Source organism: Procambarus clarkii, chromosome 73 (genome assembly GCF_040958095.1).
Source record: "Procambarus clarkii isolate CNS0578487 chromosome 73, FALCON_Pclarkii_2.0, whole genome shotgun sequence".
Lineage (NCBI taxonomy): Eukaryota > Metazoa > Arthropoda > Malacostraca > Decapoda > Cambaridae > Procambarus > Procambarus clarkii.
In genome coordinates, this window is record NC_091222.1 from 16,778,953 (window position 1) to 16,805,515 (window position 26,563).

Below are 26,563 nucleotides of genomic sequence, written 5' to 3' on the forward strand. Positions count from 1 at the left end.
GGGAAGTTAAGTTGGAAGCCCCCTTGGGAATGAGTGATCATAGTGTATTGAGCTTTGAGTACCTGGTTTAGCTAGGAATTATCACCCCCAAAAAAGAACTGGGAAACAAAGGGCTGGCGTACCGAAAGGGAAACTATGAGGAGATGAATAAATTCCTATGGGATATACATTGGGACACGGAACTCGGAACCAAGTCCGTACAAGACATGATGGACTATGTCACCCAAAAATGTCAGGAGGCTGTAAGCAGGTTTGTCCCAGCCCAACAGGAAAAAACAGAGAAGCAAAGGAAGAATCCGTGGTTTAATAGGGAATGTATGAAAGCAAAGGAGCTGAACAAAAGGGCATGGAGGAACTTCCGTAATAACAGAACACCAGAAAGTAGAGAGAGATACCAGAGAACCAGGAACGAGTATGGTAGTGTGAGAAGAGCAGCTGAGAAAAGGTATGAAAATGATATAGCTAATAAAGCCAAGATCGAACCAAAGCTACTACACAGTCACATCAGGAGGAAGACAACTGTGAAGGAACAGGTGATGAAACTTAGGGTGGGCGAGGACAGGTACACAGAGAATGACAAAGAGGTGTGTGAAGAACTCAACAAAAGGTTCCAGGAGGTCTTTACAATAGAACAGGAAGAAGTCACGGCGCTAGGAGAGGTGGCAGCAAACCAGGTGACCTTGGAAAGGTTCAAAATTACAAGAGATGAGGTCATTAACCACCTATTGGAGCTGGATGTGAGAAAAGCTGTTGGGCCGGATGGAATCTCACCATGGGTATTGAAAGAGTGTGCAGGAGCACTTAGCTTACCACTCTCCATAGTGTATAGTAGGTCACTGGAAACGGGAGATCTACCAAAAGTATGGAAGACTGCTAATGTAGTACCAATATTTAAAAAGGGTGACAGACAAGAGGCACTGAACTACAGGCCAGTGTCCTTAACTTGTATACCATGCAAAGTGATGGAGAAGATTGTGAGAAAAAACCTAGTAACACATCTGGAGAGAAGAGACTTCGTGACAACCCATCAACATGGGTTCAGGGAGGGTAAATCTTGCCTTACAGGCTTGATAGAATTCTATGATCAGGTGACAAAGATTAAGCAATAAAGAGAAGAATGGGCGGACTGCATTTTTTTGGACTGTCGGAAAGCCTTTGACACAGTACCCCATAAAAGGTTGATGCATAAGCTGGAGAAACAGGCAGGAGTAACTGGTAGGGCACTCCAGTGGATAAGGGAGTACCTAAGCAACAGGAAGCAGAGAGTTATAGTGAGAGGTGAGACCTCAGAATGGCGTGAAGTAACCAGTGGAGTCCCACAGGGCTCTGTGCTTGGACCTATCCTGTTTCTGATATACGTAAATGATCTCCCAGAGGGTATAGACTCATTCCTCTCAATGTTTGCTGACGACGCCAAAATTATGAGAAGGATTAAGACAGAGGAGGACAGCTTGAGGCTTCAAGAAGACCTGGACAAGCTGCAGGAATGGTTGAACAAATGGATGTTAGAGTTTAACCCAAGCAAATGTAATGTAATGAAGATAGGGGTAGGAAGCGGGAGACCAGATACAAGGTATCACTTGGGAGATGAAATACTTCAAGAGTCAGAGAGAGAGAAAGACCTGGGGGTTGATATCATGCCAGACCTGTCCCCTGAAGCTCATATCAAGAGGATAACATCAGCAGCATATGCCAGGTTGGCTAACATAAGAACGGCCTTTAGAAACTTGTGTAAGGAATCTTTCAGAACATTATATACCACATATGTCAGACCAATCCTGGAGTATGTGGCTCCAGCATGGAGTCCATATCTAGTCAAGTATAAGACTAAACTGGAAAAGGTTCAAAGGTTTGCCACCAGACTAGTACCCGAGCTGAGAGGTATGAGCTACGAGGAGAGACTACGGGAATTGAACCTCACTTCATTGGAAGACAGAAGAGTTAGGGGGGACATGATCACTACATTCAAGATTCTCAAGGGAATCGACAGGGTTGATAAAGATAGGCTATTTAACACAAGGGGCACACGCACTAGGGGACACAGGTGGAAACTGACTGCCCAAATGAGCCACAGATATATTAGAAAGAACTTTTTTAGTGTCAGAGTGGTTGACAATTTGAATGCATTAGGAAGCAATGTGGTGGAGGCTGACTCCATACACAGTTTCAAGTAATTACCTAAGTGTAATTACCTAAGTGTAGTTACAGGATGAGAGCTACGCTCGTGGTGTCCCGTCTTCCCAGCACTCTTTGTCATATAACGCTTTGAAACTACTGACGGTCTTCGCCTCCACCACCTTCTCACTTAACTTGTTCCAACCGTCTACCACTCTATTTGCGAAGGTGAATTTTCTTATATTTCTTCGGCATCTGTGTTTAGCTAGTTTAAATCTATGACCTCTTGTTCTTGAAGTGCCAGGTCTCAGGAAATCTTCCCTGTCGATTTTATCAATTCCTGTTACTATTTTGTATGTAGTCATATCACCTCTTTTTCTTCTGTCTTCTAGTTTTGGCATGTTTAATGCTTCCAACCTCTCCTCATAGCTCTTGCCCTTCAGTTCTGGGAGCCACTTAGTAGCATGTCTTTGCACCTTTTCCAGTTTGTTGATGTGCTTCTTAAGATATGGGCACCACACAACAGCTGCATATTCTAGCTTTGGCCTAACAAAAGTCATGAACAATTTCTTTAGTAAATCGCCATCCATGTATTTAAATGCAATTCTGAAGTTAGAAAGCATCGCATAGGCTCCTTGCACAATATTCTTTATGTGGTCCTCAGGTGATAGTTTTCTATCTAGAACCACCCCTAGATCTCTTTCTTTATCGGAATTCTTTAAAGATTTCTCACATAATATATAGGTTGTATGGGGTCTATGTTCTCCTATTCCACATTCCATAACATGACATTTATTAACATTAAATTCCATTTGCCAGGTGGTGCTCCATATACTTATTTTGTCCAGGTCTTCTTGAAGGGCATGACAATCATCTAAATTTCTTATCCTTCCTATTATCTTAGCATCATCAGCAAACATGTTCATATAATTCTGTATACCAACTGGTAGATCATTTATGTACACAATAAACATCACTGGTGCAAGAACTGAACCCTGTGGTACTCCACTTGTGACATTTCTCCATTCCGATACATTGCCTCTGATTACTGCCCTCATTTTTCTATCAGTCAGAAAATTATTCATCCATGATAGAAGCTTACCTGTCACCCCTCCAATATTTTCCAGTTTCCAGAACAACCTCTTATGTGGAACTCTGTCAAAAGCCTTTTTTAGGTCCAGATAGATGCAGTCAACCCAACCATCTCTTTCCTGTAATATCTCTGTGGCTCGATCATAGAAACTGAGTAAATTCGATACACAGGATCTTCCAGATCGAAAACCATACTGTCTGTCTGATATTATATCATTTCTCTCCAGGTGTTCTACCCATTTAGTTTTGATTAGCTTTTCCAATACTTTCACTATTACACTTGTCAATGATACAGGTCTATAATTGAGGGGGTCTTCCCTGCTGCCACTTTTGTAGACTGGAACTATGTTAGCCTGTTTCCACACGTCTGCTACGATTCCTGTACACAGGGATGCCTGAAAGATCAGGTGAAGTGGAATGCTGAGCTCAGATGCACATTCTCTCAGAACCCATGGTGAAACGCCATCTGGGCCAGCTGCTTTGTTCTTCCCGAGCTCCTTTAGCATATTTTCCACTTCATCTCTAGATACCTCTATCCGCTCTATGTTGTTCTCTGGAATTCTTATTGTGTCTGGTTCTCTGAAGATTTCATTTTGTACAAACACACTTTGGAACTTTTCATTTAATGTTTCACACATTTCCTTTTCATTTTCCGTGAATCTGTTTCCCATTTTCAACCTCTGGATATTATCCTTTACCTGCAATTTGTTGTTTATGAATTTGTAGAATAAGCCCGGTTCTGTTTTACATTTATCTGCTATCCCTTTTTCAAAATTTCTTTCTGCCTCTCTCCTTACTGCTGTATAGTTGTTTCTCGCATCTTTGTATCGCTGGTATGTTTGGGGGTTTGGCCTCTTCCTATACTGATTCCATTTTTGTGTCTTTTGGTCTCTTGCCCTCTCACAATTTCTGTCGAACCAATCCTGTTTTCTGGCCCTGCATCTCTGTTTTGGTATGAATGTTTGTGTGCCTTCCTCGTATAGTTTTAAAAATTTGGCATACATTTCATTTACTTCCCTGCCTAGCAACAATTCTGTCCAATTACACTCATTAAAAAAATTTCGAAGTTCCCCATAGTTGCCTCTCCTTAAATCGAGTTTATCAACTGTTTCAATGTCCCCATTTTCTTCTAGATGATATCTTAAAGCATATTTAATGTCTAACATTACGTGATCACTCTTTCCCAAAGGAGGAAGGTACTGGATGTCAAAAATCTCTCCTTCTTTCCTGGTGAATACTAGATCCAGTACTGACGGTACATCTCCTTCCCTCATTCTTGTGGCTTGCTTTATGTGTTGATACAAGAATGTCTCCAGAATGAGGTTCACAAATCTGCATGTCCAAAAGTCCTCCGTTCTTGCTTCATAGGCCTCCCAGTCTATTGCTCTAAAGTTGAAGTCACCCAGTATCAACAGTAGATATGATAGAGCCCAATAGGCTCAGGAACCTGTACACCTGTTGATTGACGGTTGAGAGGCGGGACCAAAGAGCCAGAGCTCAACCCCCGCAAGCACAACTAGGTGAGTACCCCCACCCTGACAACCAAAGCATTAATGACCCAAGGATTCCTCTGAAAAGCCGCCATCTCTATCTCTGCCAAAAAAGAGGGAGACGGCTGCAGCTGAACAAACCGACCACCAAGACTGAAAGTACAGAAACTCATGCACCGGAGAGCATGAAGCTCACCAACCCAGCCCCCAAAGTCCAATGCCAACAGAAACAAAGCCTTGGAAAAATTCTTGAACCGAAAAAACAGAGGAGAAGAGAGAAAAGAGAGCACCCGGTCCAAAGAACAGGACGGCTCAGGTGGTGAATGAGCAGGCCGGAGGTGAAACAAAGCATGAGAAAGCTTGCAGAATGGGGCGGAAATTACATCCATCCCAAACGCAAGCTGGAGCGGCTCCACCAGCGCTGCATAATAAAAGGCGACAGTAATAGGCATCAAATAGGCATTTGTAATAGGCATTTGCCCGAAACGCATTGCGTAATAGTGGCTTTAGGCATTGTATGTACTAGCTCTATCTATATATCAATCCATTAATGTAACATCACTTGTATGTATATACCTTACCTGAATAAACATCTGAATCTGAATCTGAAAATGACAGTCCTGGAAAAAGCGAAAAAAAAGGACAAAACAACCCTAAAAGAAATAGAAGACAACCAACAAAGAGATAGGAAATGGTGAAATGAAGGTCAGTGTGAGATTTTTTTCTTTGACAATTATCAAAAGAATTAAGTCCTATTGATGTTACGTTAATTGTAACTACCTCGCAAGAGAGGCAGACCTTAAACAGCAAGAGCTGCCAGTGGCAGATATTTAATCTTAAAGCCTAAGATCATAGGACCGCGGGAGCAAACCGCCAGGCGAAACCACACAGGTAACACCTGTCACTTAGGTCACTGGCTCCTCCTAGTTGACAACTAATAAAGGGTAGCCGACAGATTCTCACTTCTTATTTATAGAGGTGTGGTGCTGTGCAATGGACTCGAGCTTTAGATACAGACTTGATATGAACATAAGCAGGCAATGCGTTGCAGAACATGAAATGTGGGGCAGTAATATTGGAAGGTTTGACGTAAACGACCGTTTTCTATAACAAACAATTTATTCACAAAACAAGAACTAAAACTACTACACAGTGAATTTACGTTACTTTACTGTCACTCCAGTGGCACATTCAAGAACAGCTAATCAACAGCCTGATGGACCCACGGTATCCTTATCCCGTCGGCGCTGACTGACTAATGACACTAACTGAACAAAGTGGTGCCCACTGGTGACGCAAGCTTGCAATCAATATTGTCACGGCTTCACGGTGATCAATACTATAATCACAAAAACTTGACTGGCGCTCGCTGCCCTCAACGAGGTACCAAGTAACAAGGCGGTTAATCCAAGAATGATAACCCCTTATAAAAAATCTTACATTAACACTTGTCTCTCAGGACAATCAAAACAAAAGTTACTCTAATTAAATTTAAACAATTACATTAACACACACGTGTCTCAACGACACTTAAATGGCAGCAATAACTCGTAAATCAATTAATTACATCAACTTGAAAGTCAAGCATTCGGTGAGTAATTCCCAATTAATTACTGAATACAACAGCCTATTAATTCAGACAAGTATTGATAAAGCCTACTGTCTCTCAACTGACAGTTCACTTCCGGTCTTACGACAAGATTACCTTAACGAGGGTAGACTACTGTACCACACACAAGGTTACAAGACACTCCGTGTAAACAACAACATCAACACCTGGTGAATTCACTAAGTGGCGATTACTAATTATCTTTAATTAGCTACGAGTGCTTAATCACTCTGTCCGCAGACAGAGCTGATCAGTCCAACGAATTACAGCAGCTTAATTACAGCGCAATTGACTCCGATCATAACAGACTGTCAACCCCTTACGTTAATCACTCAATTAACGACAGCTCGTTAAATCGTTAACACTACGTTAGTCTTCACTTGACAATTCCTCCACTGCGTGAACTTCACTGTGACTGTTGCCTTTACACGTCTCTACGTTAATCACAACAATGTTCAACGAACAAGTGACCTCGTTAAGTAAATCGTGACCCCCGGTGACGTTAACTGACTTTAATTCTCACGGAATCCTTCACAGTACACAACGCCTTCCACCAAGGACAAACTTGTCTATGGTTTACACACGGTACAACACAGTACATCACAGTACAACACAGTACATCCTTGCCACTCACGGCAAAACTTGTAAATGACTTCCCCCAGTAAATTATCCACCAATAATTCACACTTTACCACAACACAACAGTAAAATTTATAACCAACGGAAACCTCCCTGTTACCACTTTCACTGCTGAAAAAGGGAATCAAATTACAGGAATACATATGCGGCACATAGAGAAAATAGAAGCAAATAACTCACTTACTCTACCTCTGAATGTGTCACTAGGTGTCCTCACACATGTCAAAATCACAGTTGGGCCCAACCTCAACTTGATGACGGCAAACAGGGTAGACTCACACGTCTCCAATTCCCATTCACCTCACCAGGTGGTCACAGGGACAGAGGACAGACGGAACACTGGGAGCGAACCCAGCTTCAGAGTTTTATTACCCAAACGGAAACAGTGTACTTACATCAATCAGTGGGCCCGCAACACTCCCATTCACTCTCATACACGTCACAATCACACTCCCACTGCTGCTGCTGGATGATGACGTAGGCGTTCTCACTTCCTACACGTGGTCAGGTGGAGCACAGGGTCCTAGACCACGGGGTTAGCTCCACACACAGAGACCAGGGTGGCGCAGACACGTCGGCTTAGGCAGACCAGGGTGCGCGCACAACAGCAGGGATGCGGTACCACGCCCTTCCACTTGACACGGTACCCCAGGATACGACGGTACACGGTGTTACACGGTACACGAGACCTGAGACGGAGTCCTTCACTGTTCTCTTTGGTAGTTCCTCAGAATTAGGAACTTTAAGGTTTCTCTTATAACACTGAAACCTTCTCTAGCACATCTCACTGCAGTACCTTCAAGCACAGATACGATAGATGGCGGATGTCACTTTCGTAGCCCGATAATTAACGCCTCACTCAGTCCAGTTGCTCTAAGATGGCGTCCCACAATTACGCGGCTAGGTGCCAAGTACACACGGTTCGGTACAAGCACCTTTCCCACTACCGGATTCTTATGGAAGGCACACGGAAAGATAGCAAGATGATAGGCGTGACTTTAGTAACGTTGCAGGCGGTATTTCCCGATGCTTGGCCTAGCACGAAAAATTACGTCCTCTCATAGCAACTTTCTAGGTAAGAATGTCTTTTCCCGCCAAGGCTGCCTCTGGGGTACCATGCGGTACCCCTCAGCATCTTGACCAATCACGGTTCAGCATTCCTGAGGCCCAGGAGCCCTGGCCAATGGCGCACCTGCCCCATGACACTACCCCCCTCTCTCACGACGTGGACACGTGATAGGGGGGGGTGGTCTACTGCCGTTAACCCCCCCATACCTCCCTCTCTACACTTAACTTGTACAAAATTTCCCTGAAATCAACTCCCTTCTGTAATTTCCTTTACAGACCTGATACAGCGATCAGAATGACATCAATGGCTAGCAAATGTCATGGGCTGTCCAACGACACCCAACACGACTGTGGAAAAGTTATATTCAGAAAGTTGAATCACGGTGCACATCACTGGTGCACTATGCAATTTCGTACTTAATTCAGTGCACGCGAGAGAGCAGGAAAAATATGTCTCCTGACAGTCAGGAAACTTCATACTGTCGCCGAGACGACGCTCGATGATGAGACATCTTCAATGAAGCCCCCTGATCACAATACAAGTAGTGATACAGCCACACCAAAAAGAAAAGCTAAGAAGAGCTGAGAAGTAGACCGAACCAGTCCGCTCTGCTGAAAGAGGCGTAGCCGCGGAAAATGCCCCAAGTTCAGACACCAAGCAAGCAGCGCCTGAAACCAAGGCTGGGCTGGCCACCAAGGGGCCCACAAGAACGACTCTCCCACAGTAAGACTCCAAGAGAGCCAAAACCTGAAGCAACAGCTGGACCAATGGCAAGAGATACAGGGGTACCTCGGTTTAAGAGTTTAATTTGTTCCTGGAGACAGCTCGTAATCCAAAAACTCGTAAACAGAAGCTAATTTCCCCATAAGAAATAAAGGGAAATGAATTAATCCATTCCTGATTTTCCAAAAATCTTACTTCAAACTAAATTTTATACTTAATTCATCTAAATCTACACTACAAAAGTATGTTCAAGTTATTACTTACCCTTGCTGATGACTGCTGTTGACGTATGGAAGATGGTGAGGAGGAGGGAGGAGGAAAGGTGTTACTGTTTGGAAGGGGAGTCCCATTCCATTATAACATCAGGCAGTGAGGACTTCACTGGTGTGCACTCTCTGGCACGTTTTGCCTGCATACCACTAGGACTTGCTTGTCTTACTAAGAATCTGTCTAAAGACACTTGCTTTTCCCTACATTTTAACACTTGTCTGTAGTAAGACATCACATTGTCATTTAAAAGGTCAATGCAACGGCATGCTACAGCTTTATCTGGGTGAGTTTTTTCAAGAAAACTTTGCAGTTCTTCCCATACTTCACACATTTTGTTAATGAAGAAGGGACATCCTCTACTGCCTCTACTCACAACTATTTTTTTTGGTTGAGCCTTACCACTGGTTTTCTTGGGACCCATGGCGAGATATATAACAACAACTTTTATGCTCAAATGGCCACAAATCCGACAAAAAACTGTAAATCCAAGTGAAAAATTCAGGCGGAATAGTCACTGGGCGCGAGGCACTGGTAAACTAAGGCGTGATCGCTGTGCCACCGTGAGCTAGTCAACCTGTATGCGTATCAACACCCTCGTCTTCCGAGGCAACCCTCGTATTTCGATGCAAATTTTCCGAGCAAATCCTGCTTGTATTCCGAAAAAATCGTATACAGGGACACTCATATTCCGAGGTACCACTATACACATATATCAGGAGACTCCGAGAGGACGCCGGTGCAAAGAGGGCCACCTCCAGGAGCCCGTTCGTCCGGCAGAGCCAACTGAAGGGGTCAGCGTCGACCATGTATTTTGTGGACAGGGGAACAAATCGAGACAGGCCGTTCGACAGGACATTGGACACTCCCTGGATGTGAACCGCACAGAGAGCCAAACCCCTAGAATCCAGTAGACAAGTCACTCGAAGCAATCAGCCCTAAAAAGCTAAGGACTGAAGAGAACCCCTGCAGTTCAAACAAGGAACCACCTGAGAGCAGTCTGAATGGAGCCGGATTGCCGAACCCTGAGCGACCCGAACCCTCTGAAGCGAATGTCAAACTGCCACGGACACCCGCACCGTGCTGTGAGCCCAATGGTAGGACGGAGCCAAGCGCCCCTTGCCGGGATGGTGATCCCTGGTCTTAAACTCCCAGCCGAGAGATGAGGCATCCATGAACACATCGAGCGAATGCGCAAGCAAGCGCCAAGACACTGAACCCTGAAAAACTCTTAGAGGAAGCTGGCAACACAGCAACCAACGCAAGGCCCCCAGAGGCCGAAACCCAGTGGTTGCGAGAGAGGTGGAAGGGATGTCTCCAAAGGAACGAGAACAGGCACCGAAGCCAGACCCCGACCCGGCGGGTAAACTAGCACAGCAAAGTTCAGACCCCCGCACAGCTGCTCGAGCAGCTGCCAAGTTTCCCCGGGAGTTCCCCAGAAACAGCTGAAGGAAGGACCACAGCCGCAGCAACGCCACCAGAGGGAGAGAGGTGGAAGTGGTCCGAGAGTCCCACACGAGGCCCAGACAGGTCCGAACATGAGATGGAACCAGATGGGACTTCCCCTAGTTCACCAGGAACCCAAAGCCGACGAGCTGGGAAAGAACCACACTCCTGGTGAGTAGACAAGCAGAACAGCTTGTTTCAGGACACTTTCCACCAACCAGTCTTCGAGGTAGGCCCGTACCCGAACACCTAGCAGACAAAGACTGCTAGGGGTGTGTGTGTGTGTGCCTCACCACAACCTGGGTAAGACGCGTGAAAATGCGAGGTGTCAGATTCAAGCCAAAAGGAAGGCAACAAAAGCCGTAAGCTTGCCACACAATTACCAGTGTATATTTGTTACTTACACATGACTGACAAGTCATGTGTAGCTTGTTGGTCACTCCATGACCGACAAGCTACAGAACACCATTATAAAAACATATGTATGCTCACTCAAGCTCACTTGAGCTTTAAATACAGTGGTACCTTCATTTATGAATTTAATCTGTTCCCAGATATGGTTGGTAAACCGAAATGAATTTTCCCATAAGAAATAATGACAATTTAATTAAGCTGTTCTACACACCCTAAAGAACAGGGTTGAATGTAATGAAACACCATTTTCTGGATGAGACCTGAAGGCTCCCCGAGGCTATCCAGGCTGATATTTATCTATTAGCTTTCTGGCATCGGTCAAAGTGTATGGAGCTCTTGCCTACCAGGGACAACGAGCCAGGACCTAGCCCCCTCTCAGAGAGGCACGAGAAGCAATGGCCTGTAGAAACCCCAGTGTGGTTGGGAGCATTCTATGTCTGCCATCAACTGGGTCTGGCACCCAGAAAGGTAGGCGCCCCAAAACAAACCCCTATTCTGGTAAAAATATTGCTACCGAAAGCTGAACGAGTGGACAGAACTCCCCAAACGAAAATTAGCAAACAAGCATGACGTCATCACATTACCGCGCCGCTGTCTATGAACCCCTCCCCCCTTTTCCACGGGAGGGGGAAAAGGGACCCCAGACTTTTGCGCTGGTGATCCAACCAACAGTTCTTAGGTTGGATGTCAAAAACACACGAAAACACCGCCGACCAGAAGGAGGGAGGGATGCCGGGGAGACTGTACAACCTCCAAAACCCCTTTGCCCGAATGTCAACCCAAGACATGTTGCCAAAGGCGGCAGCCAAAGCAGCAAACTTACGAATGTCGTGGGGCACGAGGATAGACTGCAGGTTGGCTAAACTTGATAACCCTGCGGATGACCTGAGAGACCCGAGCCCAGGAACAGAGGAGGAGGAATACCAGGTAAACCTAAAGTGCATCCCCGGCCACTGAAGCCTTTGCGTGCAAATAACGGCGGAGAGCCGCAACCAGAAACAACACATGATGCATCCCCTGGCCTGACCAACCAAGCATTAATGACCCAAAGACCCCTCTGGAAAGCAGCACTTATTTTTTGCCAGAAAAGAAGGAGATGACTGTCATGTTCACAGAAAATGGTACCATCCGTTTTCTATGTGTGGCGGAGCAGACGCCAGAGAGAGTGAAGGTAAACAAGAGCGTACAGGACGCCAGCCAAGCTTGGTAGCTACTAGCCATGTAATCATATTAAGTATTAAAGTCAGTAACCAAGTCATGACTTTACATCAACCCTACAGCCAAGACTTCCTCAGTAACACACAAACACCACATTGGCGACGAGGATGAACTGTGAACGCAGGTATTTGTTCAGTTTCAAACACAAGGGAGAAGCATGCTGCCTGGAGGAGGAAGAGAAGCTGTGAGCGCCATACCCGATGCTGTATGCTAACCGATGCTGTGTGCTAACCAATGCTGTGTGCTAAACGATGCTGTGTGCTAACCAATGCTGTGTGCTACCCAAGCTGTGTGCTACCCAAGCTGTGCTGAAGAAACTGTGTACTGAGGAATCTGCCGACGTTGTGTACGAAACGACGCATTGATGTGTACAAAACCTGATGTTTTGGTTACGAAACGACGCTTCGTGCTACAAAATTCATCACACTGAACTGACTGCTGTACCAACTGCTGCTGTACCAACTGCTGTACCAACTGCTGTACCAACTGCTGACAACTGCTGTACCAACTGCTGACAACTGTTGTACCAACTGCTGTGCCAACTGCTGTGCTGCTGCTGTGAGTAGGAACAACACATGTACACAAGGGCTAGGTAAGAAGTCAGTTGCTGCTATATTGTGCACTGTTGTGAACTTTTGCATTAAAATGCTTGTGTGCTTTGCAAAATTAAAGTAATTACAGTGAATTCTTGACTAACATATACAGTGCAGTAAGTGTTTAATATTCTGAGGAACATTTAAGTGATAAGTTTACATTTATTCAGTAAAAAATGGCAAATATACCTCAGTTTCCTGCATTTGATCCTGACTGTGACCAGTCAAACCTGTCACAGAGGTGGGTCAAATGGCTTAAAAAGTTTGAAAATTTGTTGATAGTTTCTGACATCAAAAGTGCTGAAAGAAAGCGTGCCTTTCTACTTCATTATGCAGGTGATAGAGTTTGTGACATCTTTGACACACTGAAAGACACTGGTGGTGCCAAAGATTATGACACTGCCAAAGCCAAACTAACAGAGCATTTCAAACCAAGGCAAAATACTGCAATGGAAATTATGCATTTCAGGAGAGCAAAACAACTCTCTAATGAAACTGTGGATCAATACCACACATGTCTGCAGAGTTTAGCAGCCCATTGTGAGTTTGCTGATGTTGACAAAGAAATCAAACAGCAAATAATTGAAACATGCACATCTACACGTCTCCGTCGAAGAGCTCTAGAACTTGTTGATGATGAAAGTTCTCTTACCAAGATACTGGATATTGCTCGTCGAATGGAAGATGCTGCACGTGATGCTCGTGTCATGGAGTGCAGTGCCAATAACGGTTCTGCCACTGTTACTAACAGTGATGAGGTATGTAAAGTTCAGGGAGGACATCGTAATCAAAGAAGATATCATGCCAAACCTAACAGTAAATTTAGCCGAGAACCACGTCACAACTGGGGTCAAGGAACAAGGCTCAAGCAGTCACAACGACCCACATCAGAGGGTGTCAACAATAAATGTAACAATTGTGGAGGAGACTACCCACACCAAGATAATGTTTGTCCTGCTCAAGGTAAGAAGTGCTATGAGTGTGGAAAACTAGGTCATTTTGGTGCTATGTGTCGTTCCGCACTAAAGAAACCACAGTCAATGAATAAAAGCACTGTACGAGGATCAGGTCATAGGGGTCGAGGTGGTAAACACAATATTGCACCTCATATCCAGAATGTTAATAATGTACAAGACAACATTTCATTACAACCAGTCTCAGATGACAGTGGATGTGATTATACTTATGGAGTACAAGCAATCACAGAATGGAATGATCTTCCAAACAACCCAGAGACATGTGTATACATTGCTGGTATTTGTCTCAAGGTTCTCATTGACACTGGATCAAACATTGACACCATTGCTGAGTGCCACTATGAGAAATTTAAAAAACAGTTCCCAAAGCTTGAGAACTATAATGGCAAAGCCACTGCCTATGCTTCAAAGGTAGCCTTGCCAGTGATTGGAACTTTCACTGCAGAGATTAAGTCAAAGAATGCAATGCTCATTACTACATTCCATGTTGTTAGGAATGCAAAGGAGTCTTTACTCAGTTACAAGACTTCAACCAAATTGGGGCTACTTCAGCTTTCTAATGCTGTAGCAGTGGAATCTGCAAACAATGTTGATGCTATTGTTGCTGAATTTTCTGATCGATTTAAATCCATAGGTTGTTATACTGATAGCAAAGTACATCTGCATATCAACCCAGATGTAATTCCAGTTGCCCAACCACATCGCCGACAACCATTCCATACTCGCAAGAAAGTCGATGCCGAACTGGATAGGCTGATGGAGCTAGATATCATTGAACCAGTAACAGGCCCAACACCATGGGTAAGCCCAATTGTCACTCCACCAAAGCCGAAGAATCCAGATGAGATACGCATTTGTGTGGACATGCGTGTTCCCAACAAGGCAATAATGCATGAATGCCATCCTACACCGACTGTAGATGATATGATCTACCGCTTGAATGGTGCAACTGTATTCAGCAAGTTAGATTTAAACAAGGGCTATCATCAGCTTGAACTTGATGAGGAGAGTCGATTCATCACAACGTTTACGACACATCGAGGTCTGTATAGGTACAAGCGCCTGAGTTTTGGTATTAACAGTGCTGCCGAGGTATTCCAGCACATCATCAGCCAGGTATTGCAAGACATACCTAATGCTGACAACATGTCTGATGACATCATTGTTTATGGCCGTACCCAAGCTGAACACGACAAAGCTCTTCGTGCAACATTGCAACGCTTACGAGAAAAGAATTTGACGTTAAGCCGAGCAAAGTGTGAGTTCAATCAACATAAAATTGAATTCTTTGGACATGTACTTAGTGACAAAGGTCTGTCTCCAGATCCTAAGAAAGTTGCAGATATCAAGAATGCTGCACCTCCTTCAACGTCCACTGAAGTACATAGTTTTCTGGGAATGGCAAACTACTGTTCTCGCTTCATTCCAGATTTTGCTACCATTACAAAGCCTCTACGTGAGCTCCTGAAGAAAAATGCATCATGGTACTGGAGCGAGCAAAATGCATTTGATGCTGTGAAAAATGCACTAGTAGAGAATGCGACTGCTGCATACTTTGATCCATCAATGGACACTGAGTTAACGGTGGATGCTGGTCCTGTTGGATTAGGTGCTGTTTTAGCCCAACACAAACCTGGTCAACCAGATTCCAGAGTAGTAATTGCCTACGCCAGCCGTTCTCTCACAGATGTTGAGCAACGATACAGTCAGACAGAGAAGGAAGCTCTTGCTCTTGTATGGGGCTGTGAACACTTCAATGTGTATCTGCTTGGTGCGCCCTTCACCACGATGGTCACTGACCACAAACCGTTGGAGACCATCTTCAATAATCCAAAGTCCAAACCACCAGCTCGCATTGAGAGATGGGCTCTTCGTCTGCAACCATACAACTTTACGGTGAAATACAAGCCGGGTGCAGGCAATCCCGCTGATTACATCAGTCGACATCCTGCCAACAGTTTCACCATCACCAAGCATCAGCAAGTTGCCGAGGAATATGTACACTCTGTAACCTGTGATGCAGTCCCTAAGGCTCTTACTCTTGATGAAATCCGTACTGCAACCCTAGAGGACCTAACTCTGCAAGCAACAGTGGATGCATTGACTAAGAAAAAGTTTCCACGCATCCCACCCTCAGGAGTTGACCAAGATGCATTCAAAGCACTTGAACGCATCCAGACAGAATTAAGTGTTACGCAACAACGCGACACTGTGCTGCGAGGTACTCGTATCGTTATTCCAGCTGTTCTCCAGCAACGTGCTCTGAAGCTTGCACATCAAGGACACCAAGGTCTTGTTAGGACCAAACAGCTGCTACGAGAAAAGGTGTGGTTTCCTGGCATTGATCGTCAAGCAAAGGATATGCATGATGCCTGTGTCCCTTGCCAAGCTGCAGTGGATACTTCAAGACCATCACCTCTACAACCTTCACCACTACCTGCTGCACCATGGACGGAAGTATCGATGGACTTCTGCGGACCACTACCAACTGGAGAGTACTTGATGGTAGTCATTGATGATCACTCACGTTATCCAGAAGTAGAAATCATCAATTCCACATCTGCAAAGGCCGTCATCCCGAAACTCGACAAGATCTTTTCAAACTTTGGCATTCCTGAAGTTGTCAAGACGGACAATGGACCGCCATTCAATGGACAAGACTTCGTCAACTTTGCTGAGCATATTGGATTCAAACACCGCCGTGTGATGCCACTACATCCTCAAGCAAATGGAGAAGTTGAGAGATTCATGCAACCTCTCATGAAAGCGGTACGCTGTGCTCATGCCGAAGGACGATCCTGGAAACAAGCTATGTATGCTTTTCTCAGGAACTACCGTGCAACACCGCATGGAACACTGGGCAAGTCACCTGGTGAACTTTTATTTGGACGTCCTATGAGAATCGCACTACCCGTCATGCCAGCCGAGGTAACGGATAAACGTCTCGCTCAGAAGGATGCACTAGCCAAGGGCAAAATGAAAATTGCTCATGATCAACGTGCAAAGGAACAGTTCATAAAGGTTGGTGACACTGTTCTCGTTAAAAAGAAAAAAGAGGGAAAGTTAGATATGCCGTATGATACAAAACCATATAAAGTGATTAGTGTAAAAGGAACTATGGTAACAGCTAGTAATAGAGATCATAGTATAACACGTAATATGGCTTATTTCAAAGTGATTCCAACTAGTGTAGAAAATGATGAAGTGCAAAATCGTGCAAAAGAAAAAGAAAAAAATAGTTATAACCCGACAAACAATTCATCAAGGGATGTTATTGCATTTAAGGACTCTCGTCCTAAACGTCATGTTAAACGCCCTACACGATTTGATGATTAATTGTGTTCCTATGTAATGAAAAGTATTTACTTATTGTGCTAAACTAAATTTAATATTGTTTGAATAATGCAGATATCTCATTCAATATTTTGTAACTTTGTAGTACAGTTTCTTTCATGTTTGTTTAACATTGCATATGTATTTTTAACATTGAAATCCTTTGTGGAAAAGATTAAGTTGTTTAAATTCTTTGTGTGCTTAATTAATGTTAAATGTATGCAGTATCTCTTGATATGTAATAACTTACTTTGTGTCAATAACTTTGCTTTGTGCTACAAGCATGGTAGACATCCTGTATTCATTCTTTTTAAAGAAAAGGAGGGATGTCATGTTCACAGAAAATGGTACCATCCGTTTTCTATGTGTGGCGAGGCAGACGCCAGAGAGAGTGAAGGTAAACAAGAGCGTACAGGACGCCAGCCAAGCTTGGTAGCTACTAGCCATGTAATCATATTAAGTATTAAAGTCAGTAACCAAGTCATGACTTTACATCAACCCTACAGCCAAGACTTCCTCAGTAACACACAAACACCACAATGACTACAACTGAATAAACCTAACACCAGGACCAAAGGAGCAAAAACCCCTGCACCGAAGGAGAGCACGAAGTTCCCCGACCCAATCCCCAGAGGCCAATGCCAACAGGAAAAAGAGCCTTAGAAAAACAATCCTGAACCGAGGGGCCACTACAAACCGAGGAGAAGAGAGAAAAGAGAGCATCCGGTCCAAAGACCAGGATGGCTGAGGAGGCGCATGAGCAGGTTGGAGGTGAAACAACGCACGAGACAGCTTGCAGAACAGGGCAGAAGTAACATCAATACCGAACACAAGCTGGAGCGGCTCTGCCAATGTCGCATGATGCAAGGCAACAGTTTTCGGCATAAGATGACAGTCCTGGAACAACCACGAAAGGACATGACAACCCTATCAGAGACTGAAGTACATCTATGCAGTGATAGGAAAAACCGGAAGGACCGCCAGGAAACTTCATACTGCCGCCGAGACAAATCATGCAAGTGGGAGACCAACAACGAAGCCACCTGCGCCCCATACAAGTGATAATAGATGCGAGTCAGAAACTCCAGATACAAAGACTCGAGGAGAAGAACAAACCAGCCTTGTACAGGGCTGGACCGAACTGCTGAAAACAGCGGAGCTGAGGGAAGACCCTTAAGTTCGAACACCGAGCAAGCAGCACCTGAAACCAAGGCTGGGCCAGCCACCAAGGATGCAGAAGGACAACTCTCCCCTGGTAAGTCTCCAAGCAAGCCAGGACCTGGAGCAACAGCTGAACTGGTGGAAAGAGGTACAGTACAAGTAACACCACCTAGCCCAGTCCTGCCTGAATGAAATTCATGAAGTCCAGTCCTGCCTCCAATTCCGGAGGCCCGAACGTCTGGCAGAGCCAACTGAACGAGTTGGCATAGACTGTCCATTCTGTGGATAGGGGAATGAACCGAGACAGATCGTCCGCCAGGACATTGGACGCCCCCTCCCGAACGTGAACCGCCAGGAGAACCAAATCCCCAAGAACACAGCAGACGAGTCACATGAAGCAACCAGCCCCTAAGAGCCAAGGCCCACACATGGAACCCCTTCGGTTCAGGCAATGAACCACCAGGAAACACTTCAAATGGAGCTAGATCATCGATCCGCGAGCGACCCGACCTGGGATCCCACTGTTCCTGGCTGGCCTGGTGAGCACTAGTCACAAATCCCCAGACAAGAGAGAACACGTCCTTGACCACATCGAGCCAGGGCTCAGGTAGGCGCAAAGGCACTAAACCTGAAAAACCTGAGAAGGAAACCGGCAACGCAGCAACCAACGTAAAGTCCCCAGAGGCCGCAACCCGTTCTCACACAAGACAGCACATATATGACTTAATGCTTAAAGTCAATATGTTGAATATGAATTAGTAAATATGTGATATATTCCAAGTTACTTTTTTTTCCAAGACTCAAACTCTTCCTCACGTAACAATTTACGTCTCACAGTACCCGTCCGTCACCCTAGATAGCAGAATAGTCGTGATTGGTTCAATTATAAGGAAAATTGTAGTTTTCAGGTCCCACATGGGTTGTGAAATTTACCTACTAATGTCCATGCTCGTAGAATATTACAGATCAGCTACTTCCTATTGAAGGCTCGTAGTTTTGTTTTGAGAAATATTAGTTGTTCTTAGTAAATTATAATAAGCACTAAAAATTATTACATAGAATAACAGTCCTTCACCAATCAATATTATATACCATAGTTTGTGCTTTACAAATCTTTAAAGGATGTTTTGTAGGAACGCTAACAGAAAACGATGTTACGTTGGAATGTCTATGGGGTAAACTACTGCAAACAGGATGGTATTTTGTCTACTATACCAACTACAGGATGGGTATATTGTCCACTACCACCTGTTAGGTGGGTAAGGGGTCCAATACCACCCACAGGATGGGTATGAGGGTCACATCCACCCACAGGATGAGTATGGGGATCACATCCACCCACAGGAAGGGTATGGGGTCCAATACCACCCACAGGATGAGTATGGCGTCCACTACAACCCACAGGATGGGTATGGGGCTCCAACCACCCATAGAATGGGTATGGGGCTCCAACCACCCATAGAATGGGTATGGGGCTCCAACCACCCATAGAATGGGTATGGGGTCCAATAACACCCACTGGATGTGTATGGCGTCCATTGCCGCGTGTCGAGCTCGAAAACCGCAGCATTCATCTCAGAAACATGCCTATTTCACGCAGATTCCTAAATAAACGTAAGAGTTTTATATGTCACAAGAAAGATAGAAATATAAGCTTCATTCTAAATACCTTACCATGGGCATATTTAAATTTAAAGTGAAGATATGTGTACTTTTATAATAGCCGAGCTCCGACCCCGGACAGATCGATCGACCGAGCAACTCTCTCTCAGAACAATGTTTATTTCACGTGAATTCGTTAATAAACATATATGTTTTATATGTCTCAAGAAAGGCAGACATATAAGCTTCATTTTAAACACTTTACCATAGACATATTTAAAGTTCTAATGAAGATACATGTATTTTAAAAATTATGGAGCTCCAACCCCGTACAGACTGAACGACAGAGCAACTCTCTCTCAGATCAATGTTTATTTCACGTAAATTCGTTAATAAACACAAATGTTTTATATGTATTAAGCAAGATAGAAATAAGAGCTTCATTTTAAATACATTACAATAGACATATTTATAGCTCAAGTGAAGATACATATGTTTTTATAGTAGCGCTCAGTAGCTTGTCGGGCATGGAGTGCAGTCGCCTACGCACTTGCCGATATATTGTATAATTAACAAAGATACGCTAATAAAGTCTAAAATCTTATATGCCTCCAAAAAGAACGAGATATGAACATTATTATGATTGCACCAAATGAAATATATCATGTTCGAGAACAAAGATATATCAATTTTAAATTAAGTTTCGACTCTTGCTCGGGCGAGAGATGGGGCGACTCTCGCCCCATCTATTGGAGATTCTGTTCACTAAAGACCCAAAGCGACTCAAACCCTCCTAGCATTATTTAAGTAATGAAGTAATATGGTATATTTACTCACTATAATGTGGGTGCTGAATGCAGAACATGAGAAAACATATATTTACTCCAAACTAATATAATTTCATTATGAAATAAGTAGCATCAAAGGAAGTCTACGGTCCAAGCGTCAATGTTGTGGAGCGACTTATCCAAGATATATCGTTGTTTGGTAAGTGTTTGTTGGCATATCCAGTTGTCGCACTTCTCTGCACAAATTATCACAAATTTAAATTATAATGTTAACAAGTAGAATACGTATTTTTAATAAAATCTAACATAACTAGCTAGAAAACATTTAACATTTATTAAAAAATATATGTTTGGAAGTTAAATCGACTTCATAGGACAATAGCTTTGTTATATATACTCGTTATTCATTGACATGCGTTCGCTACTTAAACTACCATGTACTGTACTTATGTAAAATCTCCCATGTCTCTTCGCTCATCTCACCGAACCCTACAGGCTCTGTGATATATTGTTTAATTAATTGAGATTCACAAATAAAGCTTATAATTGTATATGTTATCAAAAAGGCAGAGCTTAGTTTAGTTCATTTATTATGCACCCCATACCCATCCTATGGGCGATAGTGGAGTGTTACAGAGGCACATAATGGGCTCAGGGACTGAGCCCCACAATTCATATAGCCAAGCAAGTTATAATCTTGATAAGCTAGATACAAAAGTCAATGCACATTGTCACATCAACAATGGGCTCACACCGACCATAAGTACAGTTTATAATTTAAGCAACTGACATATATGGAGGGCTAGTGTCACAATTGATATGTTTATCCTACACATAACCCCCTCTCCTCCATCCAATAGGCAGCGGTGGATAGGTTACAATCAAGTCGTTTTTTTTTTTGCGTTTTATTCAGAGATTAGATCTTATTGGGTGAGGAAAGATATTCATATTTTAAAGAAGGCTTCTTGGCTGATGCTCTCCATTGATGGAAAATATACAACCTTTTGAAAATCAATGATAATTTGATCAAGATATTGTAATTAACGAAAGTATTTATGTCATCAGAAAGGTAGAAATATAGGCTACATTTAAAATCCTTTGTCATAAATATAACTGAAGTGAAAACGAAGATATATGCATTTTGATAGTTACTTGATGGCTAGCTCTGAGTGTGTGAAGCCCTGCACACCAGCCAATAAATTGTATAATTAGTTTCCATATATTTTAACTAATCTTAAAAACCTATATGTCAGAAGAAAGGAAGATGTAGCCGTTAATGTGACAACATTTAAAAATATATATCTTTAAAGTTAAATAAATAATACCACCTTATCGCCGGTGTCCGGACACATGAAAACTACCTAGGTATCAGTATCCAGCCAGGCGGGGATCACAGGCTGCACAATACTGATAAATTATGTAATGCACTACTTGTGGTCGATCTCGAACCCATTTATGATGTGACGACTTATAGTGAATTTTGTAACTAGCTCATCAAGATTGTAACTTGCTTAGCTAAATGGATTGTGGGGTTCGGTCCATTCATTTTCTTTCTTTATTATGCACCCCATAATACCCATCTTGTGGGCGGTGGTGTAAAGGATTACAGAGGCACATAATCAGTTCAGGAACTGAACCCTCTAGTTCGTTTAGCTAAGCAAATAACAATCTTTTGACGCTAGTTATAAAATTATTAATGTACACATACTTATGCATACATGTACATATACATACGTATACATATATACATACACATACATATTTAATCACCCACACAAATACACACATCAGTAATCTTTTGTATCACAAGTAATTCAACAAGAGGCTCACAACAGTTACTATAAAAGGCACTTTACATCTATGAGGAGTCGCACAGTTACTAGTCTTGCTCCACACCCACCCAACTGGGCGGCAGCTTTACAGTCATGTGCTCCACACCCACCCAACTGGGCGGCAGCTTTACAGTCATGTGCTGCACACATACCCAACTGGGCGGCAGCTTTACAGTCATGTGCTCCAAACCCACCCAACTGGGTGGCAGCTGTACAGTCATGTGCTCAACACCCACCCAACTGGGCGGCAGCTTTACAGTCATGTGCTCCACACCCACCCAACTGGGCGGCAGCTTTACAGTCATGTGCTGCACACATACCCAACTGGGTGGCAGCTGTACAGTCATGTGCCCCACACCCACCCAACTGGGCGGCAGCTTTACAGTCATTTGCTGCATACTTACCCAACTGGGCGGCAGCTTTACAGTCATGTGCTCCACACCCACCCAACTGGGCGGCAGCTTTACAGTCATGTGCATGCATTACCTACAGTAAGCAAATTTTGGATACTTCGCTAACATTTCGGGCAGCACATCATTATGAATGAAGTACTTATACACATTTCATGGACACTATTGATGTTGTTATCTTTAAATTCCACGATTTTTCACATTCCATTATATAATGACGCAAAGTATGCGAATAGTTCTGCTGACAGAGTTTACATTTAGTCAAATCTACATCATCAGATGTTACAAATTCCCAGAGGTACTTGTAGCTGAGCCTAAACCTAGCAGTGGTAATTAACATCTAGAAGTCTGCTAACATTATTGGATGACCCATAGACGTGCAATTCATCAAAGTTTACACAATATTGTGAAATTGAGTCAGTGTAGTAACATAAATTGGTAAATCATAAATATTGTAAGTTAAGAATCTGATGCATGTGTGTGTGTTTTTTTTTGGGGGGATGGGGTTATACCCTTGGTAAGCGAGAGTGAAAAGTAACCTTAGACGTTCTGCGGTCAATGTGGGGGGGGGGGGCGAGGGAGGGGGGGAGAGTCAAATCCACCCTCCAACATCTGGGCATAGTACCAGCAGCCTCCACAACACTCCTTGTAGATGCTTGTAGATGCCTCATCTAACCTCACCTATGTCACACATTAACCTACAGTTCCTGTGATATTTAAACTCCTCATCACAGTGGCGTCTCACCAATATAAACTGTATTGGATTTTGTCCCGAAATAGCTATATGCTGACTGGATGTGTATGTATGTATGTATGTATGTATGTATGTATGTATGTATGTATGTATGTATGTATGTATATATGTATGTATGTGTGTATGTATGTATTCCCAATCACGTTAAAGACTCCCCCTCCATCATCCAGTTTAAGAGAAAAACAACTATGTACTAAATAATCAACTCCTTGTAACTTTAATTATGCTGACCTTCCTATCTGTATTCAGACTGTGCCTACCATCATTATAGGTGATTATAACGCTAGGCATAGGAATATTGGTAATTCGCAGTTCAATAATCGTAACGGCAACAACTGGTCACTATTAGGTAGTCACAATGTTGCACAGATTGTGAGTGACCTTGAACCGACGAATATCTACGGGGGTATTCTTGATCTATGTCTCGGTTTCAACGTCTCCCACACTGTCTGTGCCTCGTCAATAGTGCCAGATATGGCGTCTGATCATCTGGCCATATTAGCCACTGTAAGCATTGGAAGCTCTGTCCTTCCCGGCGGAATGTTCAAGCAGAAGAGGCTGGCTGTGCCCATCGATCAACGAGACAATCTTTTTGCTCATGTGTTAGATTGGTGCAGTTCATCTGAGCCTTCATCAGTTGAAGATTTTAACAATGAGCTCACAGATACTATCGACCAGTTTATAGAATCACTTGATCCATCGTCCAGGCCACGTAACCCAAATTACACTGGTCATAGCACTTATGCTTAAAATAATGATTCTAAATTGCATGCACTAAAATGCACTGCCAGAATAATTGGACTAGCTTATAGAAGGACCCGCACTGCTGAAATGCTTCGGCTCTTTCAAGCGGCTCTGGCTAAGGCCAGGGAACGTATGGTGGAGCTAAGGCAGACAGATTGGGAAACTTTTGCCCGTGGTCTCAATTCTCACACGCCACTAAGTCGGGTATGGAAGGATATCAACAAGATCAAAGGGAAAAATGCTGCAGAGATCTCGTACCCTAATCCTCTGCACAGAGCAAATGAGCTTGTTGATGCTTGGGCCACGACTTCCAGCTTTGACAGTCTTCCTCTACCCTCACAGAATGAATTAAATAATAGATATACTGATAGGGCAAGGCTCCTTGACTTCATGCGTCATCAAGAGGATGACTGTGACATGTTTTTTACTGAATACGAACTAGATTCTGCTCTACATAAAGGCAAAGCTACATCACCCGGGGAGGATCTTGAGGTTATCTTGAGATGATTTCGGGGCTTTAGTGTCCCCGCGGCCCGGTCCTCGACCAGGCCTCCACCCCCAGGAAGCAGCCCGTGACAGCTGGCTAACACCCAGGTACCTATTTTACTGCTAGGTAACAGGGGCATAGGGTGAAAGAAACTCTGCCCATTGTTTCTCGCCGGCGCCTGGGATCGAACCCGGGACCACAGGATCACAAGTCCAGCGTGCTGTCCGCTCAGCCGTCTGGCTCCCTGGAGTGGAGCTTAAAGGATGGAGTTACTTCCGGCATACTGCATATGATTCTGCTAGTTCCAGGGAATCCCTTGCTTCAATTGTATAATATGAGCTATGTAACTGAGTCATGGACCAACAGTGTTATTATTCCCATTCCTAAACCTCACCAGCCGAGTGCTTTTCGCTCAATTTCCCTCACTAGTTGTCTTTATAAGTGTCTTGAGAGGATGGTTCTCAACCGTCTCCTTTACAAAATTAATAATATGTTGTCTCCCCAGATGTATGGCTTTACGCATGGAAAGAGTGTACATCACTGTATTACCACATTCCTCACCCGGCATACTGATAGGTCATATACCACTTTCCTAGATCTTAAGTCAGCCTTTGACATTGCTAACCCACATGTCATTCTGAGAGAACTTGCTAAAATGAATGTTGGAGGATGGTTTCTACGGTGGATAAGAGGCTATCTATCAAACAGGAAGTCATCTGTACTGTTCCAAGGGCATAGGCGTGTAACGAGAGATTTTGAACTTGGCACTCCACAGGGAGATGTCCTCAGTTGTACTCTGTTCAATGTGTTAATCAATGCACTTTTAAACTTAGTAACTAGAAGGTCCAGCGAACACATCATTAGCTATGTGGATGATATACTGATCCACACCAATGGGTATACCAACACCCAAAATGTTCTGAACTCTGTATTGTACACATGTCAGGAACTATGCTTAGTCATCTCAGTAGAGAAAACAGATCCTGAACCGACACCCACCCAGACGGGGTGGGGCCGTTCGCAAAATGCAGTTGGATGATGGCTCTCTGCTCGACTATGTTACTAGATACAAATACCTTGGTCTTGAGGTTCTACTGTACCGCAATGTTTAGCCAGACTGGGTCGCCAATGTAGAGAGAGGCTCCGTGCTCTCAAGGCTGTGGCAGGCTGTGGCAGGCTGTGGCAGGCAAACACAACTATATTGTACAGTGTTATATATTTATTTCAGTTTGAACAATTTTTAACATTAAAGGATAAATCCTGTAATTGGTTGAAATTGGTTTTAACATTCAAAATCTAATTTGTTGATGTTAAATAATATAAGGTTCAAATTTATTAAGATACATACTTTAAAAACTATTTCTATTTGATACCAACAGTATCACACTTTAAGAGAAGCGTCTCGCCTTGCTAACCCAAGTATAAAATATATAAAGAAGTGGTGCAACTGTACTGGTATCTGCAGTACAAATATATGTCCCTATTTAAAGAAAAAATAAATTGCACCAATCACTGCCACTCCTCACACCAATGCAACAATAAGGAGAGTGATAACAGTGCTTCACATTCGACAATGTTAAATTATTTAACAGATGACGAGATAATGAACATTGGAACAAATGTACAGCTCTAACCTTCATATAAAATCTGCATGTGACCTCATCAAACAAACTGTGCCAAGCGTAGAAGACCTTCATGACCCAGCGTTGTAGCGGGACCTCTCCTGGCCAGTTACAATTGGTGAATTTATTCAAATTATCCAAGTTGATGGTTGTCACTGGGTCACCGTTTTCCAACATT

At 43.5% G+C, this 26,563-nt stretch overlaps 1 protein-coding gene across 1 annotated transcript in view; it reads right to left on the bottom strand.

Annotated features, from left to right (window-relative positions):
- Window positions 1-11,808, bottom strand: part of LOC138356619 (uncharacterized) — an 82,500-nt gene extending 70,692 nt beyond the window's left edge. The window contains exons 1-2 of the mRNA XM_069312806.1: window positions 11,632-11,808; window positions 10,855-10,905 (exon numbers count right to left, since the gene is read on the bottom strand). Of these exons, the coding sequence (XP_069168907.1) occupies window positions 10,855-10,905; window positions 11,632-11,808 (228 nt within the window). The remainder of the gene's footprint in view (window positions 1-10,854; window positions 10,906-11,631) is intronic.
- Window positions 11,809-26,563: the final 14,755 nt, after the last annotated feature.